General features: G+C 42.1%; 1 protein-coding gene across 13 annotated transcripts in view; it reads left to right on the plus strand.

The window, feature by feature from the left end:
* The window catches only part of osbpl8 (oxysterol binding protein-like 8), an 81871-nt gene extending 68418 nt beyond the window's left edge, over positions 1-13453 (plus strand). For 11 of the 13 annotated variants that reach the window (XM_034578262.1, XM_034578264.1, XM_034578266.1 and 8 more), the window contains 16 exons: positions 727-811; positions 2101-2266; positions 2374-2599; positions 3602-3786; positions 4561-4642; positions 4755-4853; positions 5002-5098; positions 5243-5341; positions 5716-5813; positions 6218-6307; positions 6444-6580; positions 6725-6910; positions 7413-7566; positions 9602-9704; positions 9916-10021; positions 10118-13453. In XM_034578262.1, the coding sequence (XP_034434153.1) occupies positions 727-811; positions 2101-2266; positions 2374-2599; positions 3602-3786; positions 4561-4642; positions 4755-4853; positions 5002-5098; positions 5243-5341; positions 5716-5813; positions 6218-6307; positions 6444-6580; positions 6725-6910; positions 7413-7566; positions 9602-9704; positions 9916-10021; positions 10118-10247 (2043 nt within the window). In that variant the 3' untranslated portion in view covers positions 10248-13453. The remainder of the gene's footprint in view (positions 1-726; positions 812-2100; positions 2267-2373; positions 2600-3601; positions 3787-4560; positions 4643-4754; positions 4854-5001; positions 5099-5242; positions 5342-5715; positions 5814-6217; positions 6308-6443; positions 6581-6724; positions 6911-7412; positions 7567-9601; positions 9705-9915; positions 10022-10117) is intronic. The other 2 variants (XM_034578265.1, XM_034578275.1) reach the window with 1 other exon arrangement.
* The last annotated feature ends 2504 nt before the right edge of the window (positions 13454-15957 follow it).

Genomic DNA, 15957 nt, shown 5'->3' on the forward strand with positions numbered 1-15957 from the left:
TAGAGAAGAGTAACGTCAGTGATTTCTTATGCAGATGAGTTCAGTGTGTTTTTCCTACCAGTGATGAATGAAACCAACTGAACACAAACAGATATTCATGTGGAGATCATCAGGGGATCAATGATTTTCCATTAAAAATAAAAGTCCCTTTGTCCCCTGCAGTTAAAACAAACAGTCAAACAGCTGTGGATGTTTACTGTAATGAAGAGCTCATCTTTGTTTAATTTAGGACAGATGCAAAAAATTATACGACACCCCAGCCATTTTCCTATTTGGCAGCAGGACATTTTCCATTTGCGTGTGTGTGCAGCTGTGTTCTCTCATCCACTTCAACTGTGATTTGATTTTTTTCATCGCTGGCCTCGCATTTCAAGTGTTTTCCCTTTTGTTAGCGCTATGAAAAGGCTTGAATCACAATTATCGCCCTGTGTTTTAGATTTCAGCGCGCCTTCCCTCTCCACTCTCCATTTCACGATTGAGATAAACACTTCACTCATTCACTTTCTGTCGCAGCTGTCCCCTCTCATAGATTATTTCATAATGACATAGTCACGAGTGTAGATTTCCGCTATTTGCACATATACATCATACAAATAAATGATAAATGAAATCACAAAGGAGATCTTCAAACCACGTCAAAAGAAAACGAGACAAAGATCAAAATTACTAATGCACCAATTAAGACACTGAGTCAAAATAACATCCCTCAACTCTTGTTCTCAACAGGGTCCTAAAGGGGAAGCGGTGGGCTCCATCACGCAGCCATTACCCAGCAGCCACCTCATCTTTCGTGCTGCCTCTGAGTCTGATGGTAAGAGACAGGCTGTCATTCACACAACAGTAATATGTCTGTGTTGTCCCAGTCTTTGCGTACATTGTGTGATAAACCCATGAATTGGCAACACGGCAGTATCAGCTCCATAATAATACCTGCTGCTAATTTGTGGAAATAACACAAGCCTTTTTTTAAACCCGTTAATTTCTGTTGTGTCTGATTAAGAAAACCTGAGTTATTGTCTGATGGTCCTGACTTAAGACTGCCATGTGTACAGGGTAATCCATGGACAATTTGAAAAAAATACACACAAAGAAAACACTCGGCCCCCATTTAGTTTTGTAATCCCATTAAATAATGTTTTTTAACCCGAAATATTTACATTTACAATAAAAAAAACATCTTCGGATGTTAATTGGTTATTTCAGTCACTCCAAAATTTTCTAAAATTCTGTATTTACTTTGTCATTATGGGGTATTAAATGTAGATTGTTAGGGGGAAAAATTACCTTAATTATGTATCGGAAGGCTGCAATATAACAAAATATTAAAAGGTGAAGGGGTTGGAATATACATGTTTGTACTGTATACGTATATATTACAAATATAAAGTGCTTAATAAGTCTGTCTCCTGTAGAAAGGTTACATTGTTAAATAACCCTCATAGTGTATGGGGTATATATGAGCTGCAATGGGATCAAAAGTAGGATTAATATCAAATAAGAAAATATAGATAATATAGAATACAAGAAAGAAAGAGAGGGACCTGAGATGTATGTTCATTTATATTTTTGGCAGCATTTTGTAAGATTATTTTCATAAAGTTCTCATCTCTTGGACAAATGAGTGAAAGCTTTAAGCCACAGAAACTATGTGTCTCTGTCCATGGTGCTGAAACTTCCAAGCCATTCTCTCCCTTCTCCCTTCAGTCTCTCTCCATGGTGCTGGAACAGGCAAGCAGAAGCCAAATCAAAAATGGCTCCCGATTTGCTATTTAGTCCATAATATTTCCTTTGCTTTTTTGTTTCAGTGTCTTGAGGTGTGAAAAAATGCACACACACAATATCGTGTCCTCAAAGATGCTTAAAAATAAACACTTAGCAAGACATGGTTTTTCTTATGAGCCAAACAGACATGAAAAATAATTCCCCCTCCTACATTTCATTTACATTGATGATATAAATATCAACATGAGAAAGAAAGAGCCTTTGGAATGATATAAAGAGTAGGGTTAAAAGTCCCAGAAGAACAAAAATCCCATCTAGAAAACACAACCTAAATGCATGTTCCTGCAGTTCGATAATGAATTGAAATCTCTCTCTCAGGTCGATGCTGGATGGACGCCTTAGAGCTGGCCCTGAAGTGCTCCGGCCTGCTGAAGAGGACCATGATCCGTGAGGGGAAGGACGACATGAGCACAGTCGCTACTGGCGGAGAACACTCCATTAATTTCTACAGTCTCCTGCGAGCCCACAACATGCACGGTTTCCAGTAAGTACGGAAATAAAATATGTACCTACAGCTCACTTAAAAGTGGCTATTGTATTTGTATGTTCTTGTAAACTTCTCCAACACTTTATCCTCCTGTCTTCCTCCAGGTTCAGTGACAGTGACCATTTGAAAGACCCGGACCTGTACTCGGACAAGTCGGACCGAGAGGGAGAGCAGGACCACGAGGAGTCGGACCCAGAAGGCCTGGAGAAGAGCGAGGAGAGCGACAGCGACACGTCGGAGCGCCAAGACGACTCGTACATTGACCTTGATCCAAACGAACATCTGAGGGAAACCCCGTACCTGGAACAGTCCCACGAGGAACTGGGAGAGGTAGGAGATGAAGAGTTTGATTCAAAACCACTGTTCAATAAAAAACAATGTTTTCCAAGCATGTTTGCAGCAGTGGGACATGCTCTCATGGGATATTTTGAAACAGTTTTCATCCTCTTCTTGAATTAATACTTCAGTTTGATGCTGTTCTCTCATGAAGGTTTGTTTCTTATAATGAGGAGAAATTAGCATTTTTCTCTGTTGAGGCGATGAAGAAAACTGTAACTCTGACAGGCTTTGATCGGTGTTGCTGTGTGTGGGGGTTTCTGCAGTGCTATAATGACAAGTGTGAAAGTGCTGAAATGATTTCCGTACTGAATCTGAGTTTGACAGCTCGCTAATTAAACACCTACTGAAGCAAAGCAAAATGTTTATAGTTAAAAGCTAAATAAAGCCGCCTCTTGCACAGTAGTCTCACACATAGCAGCATATTTCAAGAAAGTGGAGACACATGGAAGAATGTGAATGTTTGTATAAATTTCACTTTTTTCCCCTCTACAAATCACAAATTTCACTTACAGGGCAGAACCGAGCAATATTGTAGATTAACAGTGTGAAAAATCTTGTTGACAAAATTTTAAGTGGTAAGCTAATACAAAAACTGTGATCTCTGAGGCCCTGAGCCACACAGACTCCTCTCCACCATGAAGACCTGGAGGGAGGAGGTGGACAAAGTACACAAACACACAAGCATTAAAATCAAGCATATGATTTAGGAGAAGAACACAAACTAGATATAGACTCAGTGGTGATTGCTTCATTATTGATGTGCGGTGTGTATGTTATGGTTTGTAGTTTTACCTAATGTCATAGAGTGGACAGAAATGATAGAGACTTGGATACAGTGTTCAGCAAACAAATGTGGGTTAGTGGAACAGAGTGGGAGGCCAATGGCAACTAACTGAATCTGAACACTTGTGAGTGAATAGTAAGATGTCTGCGGTTTTATCACACTCAAAACAATCATGGCCTCTCGTCCTTCCTGCGCTCTTCCTTCTCCAGGCTGGTGAGGCTGCGCAGACAGAGACGGTATCGGAGGAGAATAAATCTCTGATCTGGACGTTGCTGAAGCAGGTCCGACCTGGCATGGACCTGTCCAAGGTGGTGTTGCCCACCTTCATCCTGGAGCCAAGATCCTTCCTGGACAAACTCTCGGACTACTACTACCACGCAGACTTCCTGTCAGAGTAAGTCCAGTCTTTTTGTTTTCACTAAAGGCTTTTTCGGTTTTAGACTAATTCCTGGAACCTATTTAATTTTGTATTACCCTTTAATTTTTAAAAGGAAATACCTGCATATTACCTAATGTAGCAAGCCTCTAAAAAGGAATATTGCATACTGATGTGGCAAAGAAAAAATCTTGTTTCAATTTGTAAGGATTCAAGTGAAAAAGAAAAAAAATTGTAATATGATAAAGGAGCCATAACGTACACCGAATTTGTGAGGTGCCTTTTTTTAAGCAATAAACTTGTGCACTGATATTGCAGCAAGGGTCTGTCTCAGTTTCGCCTGCAACTTGATTAATGTAAAAACAGGTAGACGGTTGCTATGTGCACCTCAGAGAGAGACGTGAGAGACGTGAGAGTCGTGAGAGACGTGAGAGACGTGAGAGTCGTGCCTGATGCACGGATTCTGAGGCGTCTGTCTACGCCTTCCTGCTCACTAATTATCACTGGTCAAGTTGAAATGTCCTGATGCTCCAGACAGGCTGTCCATTATTGAGCTGAGTGACAGATTGAGCTATATATGATCAACACATGGACTCAGAAAACAAGAAAATCAAGATATAAATCAAGAAATACACAGAGAATCTTTGCTCTGTAAAGTTGGTCTGTGGATACAAAAAAAACTGGGCAAGCTCATCGAGAGAGTTGCACAACAGCAGATGGAACTTCTACCCACTGAGTTAAACAGCGTGTGTTCCAGACGAGCGTAAGTTTAACTCTTTATTTCATTCTCAGTGCTGCGATCGAAGAGAACGCATACAGCCGCATGAAGAAGGTGGTGAAGTGGTACATTTCTGGATTTTACAAAAAGCCAAAGGTCAGCAGAGTAAACACTCTACTTCATGTTGATGAGCTCCATAGATTACACTTACTAGTTTCCAAACAGTACTCTAGAGTAACATGGTATTTTGTTGCTTGTTAAACCACAGGGGTTGAAGAAGCCTTACAACCCCATTATTGGGGAGACGTACCGCTGCATGTGGCTCCACCAGAGGACAAGCAGCAAGACGTTCTACATCGCAGAACAGGTAACAGAGAGATACCAAGACTGAATGATCTGATTGGTTAACAGATCATTACTATAAAGCTTGTTGTATTGGTTTTGGCCATGAGACGAATACATGGACCTCGAAATCACCTCTTTAGCATCCAAGCTGACTCACTGTTTGTTCCCAGGTTTCCCATCATCCTCCGGTGTCTGCCTTCTATGTCAGCAACAGGAAGGATGGGTTCTGCCTCAGTGGCAGCATCCTTGCCAAGTCGAAGTTTTATGGTACAAACACAAACACACACAGCTAAAACCAAAATAATATCACCCACAAGAACCTTAACTCTAGTAAAACCAATATTCTAGTATTTATTTAGCTGCAGGTGTTTCTAGCGCTGACGCCCACTGACTGTATCATTTACATTTTAGGTAACTCTCTGTCGGCCATATTAGACGGGGAGGCTCGTCTCACTTTTCTCAACCGAGGGGAGGACTATGTGATGAACATGCCCTACGCCCACTGTAAAGGTCAGAATTCATCCTCCACACCATGATGACACTAAATTGATGCTTTACGTAGCTGTAAACTCTTTGAAATGTGCGTGAGCATGAGCAGTGGAACTCGGACTATTCCAAATATTGTAGAGCATTGCATGTAAGGTTTTATGCCACACCAAGGTAATTGTACCTTACCAAGACATGAGTGTTATATTTCTGTAGGTCTACATTCTGATGTATTATTAATTATTAATCCATAGACTTAACTTTAGATTGTCATTGAGCTCCACTGTTTGTTTTTGTGTAAAAAGAAAAAAACAACTGATTATCATGTCAGCTTGTGTCTGACTTTTCCAGAGATCTGAGTTGACTGAATGTTTTGATGCTGCTTGTCCATCTGTTAGGTATCCTGTACGGCACCATGACACTGGAGCTGGGAGGACAGATCACCATTGCCTGTGAGAAAACAGGCTACAGCGCTCAGCTCGAGTTCAAACTGAAGGTACGGCTGTGTTTTCAAATCCACGGATGTAAGATTAGAAGATGCCTTTAACTCCGTCAGCTGTGATAGAAGTCAAGTTTATTATTGAATCCTCTGACGTTTTGAGAACTAGAGCACAACGAACACACTGCCGACACAAAATGAGACCCAATGAAGCACACTGTAATTGCAGCAAGTTAACTGGATGTGTGTACCTCTCCCTCCCTAACCCCCCAAATCCCATCCTCTCTTTCCTTCTCTGTTCCTTCCTATTCCATCCTTTTTTTCCCCTGCCCTTTTGTCCTTCTTCAATCATTCCTTCTGAATTTTCTCTTCTTTCTGCCTCTCATTGAGCGTCTACCCCCTCCTCCTCCTCCCCCCCCGCTCCTTACCCCTCCTCCCTGTCTCTCTCCTCTCTCCTGCAGCCATTCCTGGGCAGCAGCGACAGTGTCAATGAGATCTCTGGAAAGATCAAGCTGGGAAAGGAGGTGTTAGCCACACTAGAAGGACACTGGGTGAGACTCTGATTTATGTATCTATATGTATATATGCTTTCTAACCACAGTATTAGCAGATATATGAATATGATGGAAGAGATGCATGCCCATTTAGAATCTGTCTTTAAAGACGACATTGTTACGACACTTACAGGACAGCGAGATCTTCATCAATGACAAGAAGACGGGGACGGTGGACACTTTCTGGAATCCGACACCAGAGCTGAGACAGAGTCGACTGACCCGCTGCACAGTCCCACCAGAGGACCAGGGGGAGTTTGAAGCAGAAAGGTTACCTCAACTAAATGAGAATAGAAGAAAGACACATTCATGACAGCGTGTTTTAATTGTACCTTTATTGTACCGTCTGTCGTCTGTTGCGGTCTAAACTGTCTAAACTCTACTTGACCACCTTGTTCTCCGTCTGTCCATCAGACTGTGGCAGCACGTGACCCGGGCCATCAACAACAAGGACCAGACCGAGGCCACCAACGAGAAGTTCTTTCTGGAGGAAGCTCAGAGGAAGTCGGCCCGCGAGCGGAAAGCAAAATGCGAGGAGTGGATCTCCGCCCTGTTTGAGCAGGACCCCATCACTGGAGAGTGGCATTACAGATATGCTGAGTGAGTGATTATTCTCCTGCAGCATGACGTCACATTATCGGGCAGAAATGAGGTGGCTCTATCACATCTCCTGCACCGAACACACTATGATAATGAAAAACTTATTTTATGCGTTATGCTTATTACATACATTTGGAATGAGCCAGTACAGGCTTACTGGTACAAGATCTATCATATATCTCACCCAATGGTTGGGTTTTTTCACATAAACACATAACAAACACAGAAAAGACATTATGGTTTTGGATATTTAATTTTGAATATATTGTGAAACAAAATGCAGTGTGTCCTTAGTTGCTCATTTGTAAGAAACTTGTGCCCTCTTGTGGATAAACTATGTAATGTAGACACCGTTTCAAACAAACACAAATATAATTGGCTTGAACGTACTGAACTGTACAATTTCTTGTGACAAGTGTATTGAGTTGTCCATTGGGACATGGGGCCATCTAGTGGCGACTATCTTTAACTGCAACTCTGCGTCTTGCATCCCCCTCCCCAGCACAAGGCCATGGGATCCACTCAACGACCTGATCCAGTTTGAAAAGGACGGCTGCATCCAGACCAAGGTCCGACACCGCACCCCTATGGTACGTTCTGGCAGTCTTATTAGTCTGAGTAACCAGGGGCCGCGGAGGGACAATTGCAAGTGCCAGGTAGGTTGTCCCGATCGAAAAGCCGCCATTAAAAAACAAAAACAAAAAAAAAGCATCTCGCCGTCTCAGCCACCTTCCACGCAGCACCCGTTGCACTGTCTTCATTGTCGCTTCTTCTGTGTGTGTCGTCATCGCTGTGCTGCCACCGCCGCCGTCGCCTCTGCCCCTTTTATGTCTCTCTACCTTTTTTTATTTTTTATTTTTTTCTTGTCTTGCTGTGGCACCAGCTGTTCTCTTTATATGGGAGGGAAGTCACACTGCAGGAAATCCAACAGTTGTTCCTTCCTTTTCTTGCCTTTGTGCAGAGGAGAAACACCAGCAGGGGTTCATGAAGACATCTGTGCTTCAGATGTAATATTAAAAACCATAAAGTTGTTGATTTCAGTTTGTGATTAATTAAGAGAAAGTGATTAAAAGTTCTGATAAGCACTTCCTGTTCAGCATCAAATGGGAGTCGAACAAAGTTAGTGAAGTAAATCTTTTTAAGCCCCGTGTACATCAGACCCAACACGGATTTAGAGATGGTTACTCCCTGTACAGAGTCATCGAGAGAGAACAGCATCATCAGCTTCATCCATCACATCAACCGGCCACTGCCATCAAAGCCTGCGGCCGTCACGCCCTGCTCACCTCTCACCTGTCCTCATCTTCATTTTGTCTGTTCCTGTGTCGTGATCACTCACAGACTCTTTACTTTTACTCAGCTGCTGGTCATTTATTTGTGTTTTGTTGAAAGTAAACACCTGCCAAGGGTCCAATCCAGTAAAGTTTCTCTTGGGTGGATAGTTACCTGCCTGTAAGACCCCGTTCAGACCTGGTAGCGGTAACATCGGTACAAAGAACGTCTGACCTGGTACATTTTAAACTTCTTTTTACGCTTCTCAGTGTCCACACACCCGTTTCTTTTGTATCCACCACCACAACATCAACACTGACCATCACATAATGACTGATACTTTTCCTAAAATGGTCAAATCTTTCTTCAAAGCTGCGTGCATTCATTCATTTAGTCCCTCCTGACTCCGCTCACTCCCTCTCTTTCTCTCTATCTGTATGTCTCTCACACACCGACACAAACATTGTCACACATCTGTAGATTGGATACTCAGACTCAAGTGATCACAACAGGAGACACATTCAGGGCGTGTTTTAAAACCAGGTCTGAACAGGGTCTTTCAGTTCTTTAAGGTTCTAGATTTGGCCTCATATCAGGCCCTGATTGGCTCGTCGTCACACGGTTCTACACTCAGCAATGATATCAAGTACATTTTGTATCTACTCAAACCACTACAAGGTGAATTTCATTGTTTTCTTCACAAAATCCTTATATTACATGACTCTAGTCACAAAATAGTACAAGAAGAGAAGAAAGTATATATATTTCAAGCTGAAACTTTTTGAAAAAGGATTATTTCTTTACCTGTAATAATTCATCGCCTTATTTATAGTTTGTGCACTTGAACTTTTAGACCTATTGGTTGTTTTGTGAAGTCAAATCTGAAACGTTTTATTTCTGCCAAATCGACCTGTTTCGTCTGACAAAGACCTCGGGGCCTCCAAACTGCGCCCCATTAAAAAAGCACTAAGAGCAGGAGCTGCCACCCACTCAGAGTTTAATCCCTCTGAACTGAATAATGTTCATGTACCAGCTCTTGGCAGGTTTGGATAATTTGTGTATTCTGGATGTAATTTACTGATGTCCCAGCATGCCTTGCACTCGCATGTTTGTGTGGGAGCTTGCGTGGGGGGGTTGAACTTCTGCACTATTTTGTTGCATTGATGTGAACTGAAACAATTATTTGTCTGTACATGTGTGGACACTAATATTCAGAGTGTTTGTGTTCGCTTTATTTGTTTGTAGCTGACGTGTGTCGCCTGTTTTTTGACCTGCTCATCTTTGCGTTTGTGTGTGTGTGTGTGTGTCTCTCTGTGTGTGTGTGTGTGTGTGTGTGTGTGTGCGTGTGCGTGTGCGTGCGTGTGCGTGTGCGTGCGTGTGCGTGTGCGCGTGTGTGTGTGTGCGTGTTGGTGTGAATAGGTAACGGTGCCAAAGAGGAAACATAAGAGCGACAAGCCCAAAAGTCCAGAGAGTGGCTGCTCTTCACCTGAACCCGACCGTCAGGACTCGTCTGGCAGCGAACGTGAGTCGTTTACACTCAAATTCATGCTTTTGCAAACTAACAGGAAAACATGAATAGAACTTTTCTGTACTTTTTATATAAAAAAATACTGTTTTTGTGTAGTCTGTTAATATTTTGTTATATTAAAGTGAAATATAAATATCACAGATACTGAACACTTTTATTATTAGAGACCAATAACACAGAATTTCTTTGTTGCACTTTGTTGCAGGACACAAAAGCAAACACAACAGTCGACTGAGGAAAAAAGGAGCCGACCTCAGTGAACTTCAAAGTGCCATTGAATCCATAAAGCAGACGCAGGAGGACATCAACAGGTGAGACGGACATCAGCCGCGTTGTGATGCTCGTGATGCGATGTGTGCATTTTCAGCCCCTACATCTAATGTGTGTGTGTGTGTGTGTGTTCGCAGGAGCATCAGTGTGCTGCGGAGTCGTGCGTCAGGCCGGGTGGAGGGCAGCTCCTTCCTCCAGCAGCGCGACTACGTCATCATCTTTTTCCTCATCCTCCTTCAGGTCGTGATCAACTACGTCTTCAAGTAGCAGCCATACCCCACAGAGAGAGCGTGATGCCCTTACACACAAACACACACACACACATATATATATATATATATATATTGTACACACACTCTGAGCCTTAGGCTTCACAACGGGGTACGAAGAGTATAAACTTTGACCTTTTAAGTGACAGTCTCCACCAACTGTGTTCATCCGTCTTTATTGAATCCAACTGCAACACGTCCAGAGGAGAAGTGGAGACTTCAACACACAAAAAAGAGACTTTTAAAAACTCTTTATTTATTTTCAACCTATCCATTCCGAAACTCTTGAGAGATCCACAGATTTCAAAGCGGAGGGGAGCAGCGGAGAGGAGTCATCCGTGTAGAAAAGTCTCGACTGCCACTCTGAAGCTTATTGATTTGCCTTGATGTAAAGGCAAAGACAGCAGCCATTTTTTAGCTGTTCTTTGTGTTTTTTGTTTTTGTTTTGTTTTTCCACCAATGATGGGAAACAACTCTGTCGAATCACATTTCACCTCAAAAGACAGGGAACATCTTCACCCGGAGACGAGTACCATCACTCAGATGGTAACCAAGACAAAGAAAAAAACTTTTATTTTGATGTTTTCGTGTTGTTGCTCTTCTGTTTTGCTTGGCGTGCCGTGGTCTGCGTCGAACAAACAGCGACGATAAGGGAGACAGAAACAAAGTGGTCCAAAAAGCGATGTGACTTATTTTTTTATTATCACATACTTTCACAGAGGCTCGTGGAGAAAAAAGACGAGCGAGACAAAATAACACAAGTGATACTGTCAAAAGGAACAGAAGCTATACTTTCTGCTGTGTAATAAAATGTCACCTTTTGCATACAAAGTCGATGTTTAAGAAAAAAAATGAAGTCCGATGTTTGACACAGCGTCATTGTAGACCGTAGCGTGTACAGACGGCAGCGTGGTTAGGACTTTAGCCCTATGTACAGTATTTTTGTTTGAAGGCACAAATGCACTGGAAATGTTTGTATTGTAAATACATTCGTCATTCTATCAGTTCAAATGGTGCTCAAGTGCATCACAGTACTTTTACATTTCTGCTCCGAGGTCTGGGGAAATCCACAGAGGGCCAAAGAGTGACTTTTCTAACCACTGCCCTGGTTTCAGTTAAAAGGGAGAATGATGTGTTTAGCGGTGGTCGTGAGGAGTTGGTTTTATCGAGGCAAAACATGAATTCACCAAAATTCCAAATGACGCGGTAAAGGAAAAGAAATGGAAGTGCTCTCGTTTGTTTTCTTGACGGTCAGATGAGACAATCGATACCACTCTGTTCAGGTCAATCATCACTCGCACAGACTGACAAAACCAGAGGGGAAAACATTCAGTATTCATTCAAAAAAAATCTCTGAATATATCTTATTTATTCTAAAGCTCACAGATGATCACTTTTTACTCAACAAATCATTGTTCAAACCACATGTGGCAGTTACACAGTTTAGATGTGACGCTATAATCAGGTAGTTACTGCTCCCAGATACAAATGATTCCATTCAAACAATCATTTCAACAAACACAACATAATATGATGTTAATTTAGTGAGCGTGCAAGATGTATTTTTTCTGAGGAGAACACTAAAGAACGTGTTGGACTTGACTTCACATTAAACCACGTAAACAAAAATAACCAAAGAAAAGGAAAGAGGTGAGGGTGTGTGTGTGTGTGTGTGTCTCCCACAGTCTCACCCAGAAAGTCCAGCTCCTGTGAAGAGTCTTAACCTTCATGTCCATCATGCAGAGTGATATCAATCGTCTTATCTAACTCTCAACAGGAAAGTGAGTAAGTGTGTTTCCCAACACTAAACTAATAACTGTGTTTTTTTGCCTGTTTCAAAAAGTGCCTGTCAGTGGGTGAAGTTGTGACAAAAGAAAAGCTTGATGGGTGGAATGGGATCTATCGATGCTGCGTTCAAGACACGTCGGGAAGTAGAGTTTTTTTTCCGACCTCTAAACTCTCCGGGCACATGAAGCCAAACTTAAACAAAAAAAACATGGCTGACCGTGACAGTGATGTCCTGTTTTAACATCCACGTAAATGCAGAACAGATTTTAATATCTAATAGTATGTATAGTATTTTAATTATAAAGAGGCAAATATATTTAAAGTTGCCTTTTAGTTGATGTTTAGTTTTTTTGATGGTACCTGGCGTCAGACATCTGCTTCTCCAAGGCTTTGGAATAGAAGAGTTCCTCAACTTAAACATAGCGTGAGTTTGAAATAAAAGGAGGGAAGGAAGGAAAGAGAGGGCGGTTCTTGAGAGAATCGAAGGAAGGAAGAAAGACAGACAGAAGGAAAGAAAGAGAGGGATGGAGGAAGGAAGCAAAGAAAGAGTGGTTATTGAGAGAATCAGAGGAAGGAAGGAAGGAAGGAAGAAAATAACGATTTATTCCTCCCTTACTTCATGTCCGACCCTATGTATAAGAAGCTGTTGCATAAGGCAGACTCCAGACTGAGCCATGGAGGAGAAACTCCCCTGAGCTGCACCATCACGGCATCAAACATCACTTCCAGTGCTTTTGCGTCTCAGATGTTAACCAGGAAAACTAGCGATAGACACTTTAGCTGCAGAGGAGACGTACGATTTTTTCTACTTACTAGTATCGAACATAGTGAACCATTCCAGATGTACTCGAGTACCGGCCAAACTCAAGTGTGTAGAGTAGAAGTCGGGCCCCCCCCCCCTGTTCACTGTGTAAATATCCAATGGGACGGCTCGTCTCCTCACGGGTGAGCGCGTGCCGTTTTTAACAGCGAGTTTTTTCGCAAACACAGACACTCCTGCGCTCTGTGCACAAGCCAGTCTTTTCAACCTCGTGTGTCTTTCTGTCCACTCACTCTGTAGATACACATGCACATAGGCAAAAACCGAGGAAAACAGATTAGTGGGGTACACGATTATATTCCTATTGACAGTGTATCCACATGGCCTACAGGTGTTTGTGTTGTTCAGCAGTAGTTACCTGCAGCTTTAAAAACAAATAATGTTTGGCATAACAACCTGACAAATCCCAGGATTGTGAGGAGTAACTAAGTGAAGGTGTGTGTTTGGATTTACTACCCAGGAAATCTAATTCTCCCAGTGATCTAGTTAACCCTGCGATTATGTTTGAACATTTTACTGATTCACTGACAGTAGAGGGCAGCATACAGTCAGGGTTTTCTTCAAAGATGCAAGTAATTACTAGCTGGGGCCATTTCAAAAGATCAAACCTACTTCTGGACCATATCGGAAAATATTGATTTTTGTGTGTCTGTTGTCGCCTGTCATGATGTTAGCCTTGTCGACGTTTACATATCCGATTGCCTCCGCCGTCAGCTGACTGTTAAGCGAAGAAAAACTTTGTAACCCTAACGCAGGTATTAAAGAAAAAACTGGTAGCATCATCAGGAGCCGGCTGTACCCCCCTTCCCCCCCCCCCCCCCCGTAAGTTACCCGGCTGGCCCGTGTGTATCTGTACTTGTTTTTCCTTTTCATGTGTGTGTGTGTGTATCCTCATTGCCTCAAATCGCTGATCTTAAATAGAGAATCCAGATGTTAGAATGTGGAGATAAACATATTATACCAGTGCCTTCTAGAGTCAGGCTGGGGAGGGGGTGTAGCGGAGGTGAGAGGAGGGGTGAGGGGGGTGTGGCGCCATCCAGATGTAGCCAGAGTCGTACGTCCTGGAACAGTAATGGGACCAGTGGACCTGGACTGGGTCTGGGACTCTGGGACTCTGGGACTCTGGCTGCGGTCGCCGCAGTGTTTTCATGCGGACGTGCCATAAGAAGCCTTAGAAACGAGTCTGACTCCGGCTCCACAGTTTGCCGCCCCGCCCCGCCTCCCGCCTCCTCTCCTGACGCGTCGCTATAGTAACGCAACCTGTAGGCTCACGGATGCTGATTCCTGCCACAGGAGTGAGAGAGAGGAAGGGAGGGAGGGAGGGAGGGAGGGAGGGAGAGCTCTCCTCTCCATTGTTGTCCTTTTCTCTCTCTATATTTCTTTCTCTCTCTCTCTCTCTCTCTCTCTCTCTCCCGCACACACACACACACCAAATTCAGAGAGAAATAAACATCTCCGCAGTCTGTTGTTGTATCTGTAAAATAACACGTTTTATTTATTACTCTTTTATATGTGGGTTCATGTTTCTTTTTTTTTGGTTTCTGCTCGTAGCGTCAGATCACCATTCTGTTTCCTCACCGGACGTTTTTCAGAAATGATTTCAAACTTTTATTCCGCTCCTCGTTACTTGACGTCACAACTGTCCTCAACTTGTGCACTCTGTCAACTGATAACTGCCCCACAACCTCCCCCACCCCCCACCCCACACACACACACACACACACTTTTCCTATCTTAGTATCTGAATATATTTACTGTATCTCCATGGCAACTATAACTTCTTAGAAGTTGATGGTCACATGTAACAAATAACAGAATAAAAACAAGTGACATCCTGGTGTCTTCTCTGTGTGTTTGTTGTGAAGCAGCTGTTTTTATCGATAATGCACGAGGGGTCAGAGTTGAGATCATCTTTCCAAAATCGGTTTCCATTTATTTAATTGAATTGTTTAACTGCACAACATGTACTAATTCATAAATAGGTCAAAGCAAATGCAAATAGAAACATTGGCACTCTCAGGATTCAGCCCAATTTAAAAAATGATCTCAATAACATCAGAAAGACCCGATGGTGAAAAACGAATGAAGTAACAGGCATGAAATGAAAATGCATTGAAACATGGAATGAAAGTGAGGTGTGGATGATCGAGGAAGGGAGCGGGTTTAGAATTTATAGATTTAAGGTCGGATTTAATTGAATTTGCTTGGTTTTGTTTGCTTGCTTCTCATTTCATCGTCAAATAAACAATTTTATCCTTTTCTTTGTATTTATTGTACATTTATGGCCATGACATAGCACATTTCATTCTCATCTGATGAACTTTATAGGTAAAGCAAAGTCTCATTTATTTCATTTCATTAAACGCTCGTGCAGATGATGGGCCAAGCTCCTTTTTCGTAATGCCTGTGAAGGACCCAGTTGATGCCATTGTGATCATTTAAACTGAGTTGGCAGTTTTTTAGGAACATCTAGCGAAACCAAGCTAACTAAGTTGTATTCAGCTGCACTAGGTTTGTTTTTACTGTTCCTAATAATCTGACAACTGAGTGTGTAGGTATAAATTCAAAATGTTTTCCAATCCTGTATTTTGTTCCAGAGATCTACTTTTGGTAACTAAGGATTCAAATCTTTTATCTGAAATGCACTGTGACTAAAAAGCTTGCGTGCAATAAATAATATGATGAATTAGAAAAAAGGAAAAATTCAAAGATGATAAATTATATGTAAATTATATATAAACTGAATGTATGCTGACCCCAGTAAGTATGTGTCGGCCCTAGTAAGCTATAGCGTAGTTTAAATGTTATCAAATGAAATTATGTTTATGAATTCATTTGTCTTTCTAAATGGAAATTGTATGCATTTGCATAAAATCACATTTGTACCAAGAAACATTTGGTTTCCCTGTAATACCACTCAGCCACCATTAGAGGGCGATATAAAACCCTCTCCCTGCTGATGACCAGTTGGTTTTGAGTTGATCAGAGAAAAAAGTGTCAGAGTGATTTCCTGAACCTGCATCCAGCTGCTGCAGGTTCATATGCAGGGTTCTTCTCTTTATACGCTGCTGTTGCCCTTGAGCAAGATGGTAACCGGACG

Source organism: Hippoglossus hippoglossus, chromosome 23, assembly GCF_009819705.1.
Source record: "Hippoglossus hippoglossus isolate fHipHip1 chromosome 23, fHipHip1.pri, whole genome shotgun sequence".
Classification (NCBI taxonomy): domain Eukaryota; kingdom Metazoa; phylum Chordata; class Actinopteri; order Pleuronectiformes; family Pleuronectidae; genus Hippoglossus; species Hippoglossus hippoglossus.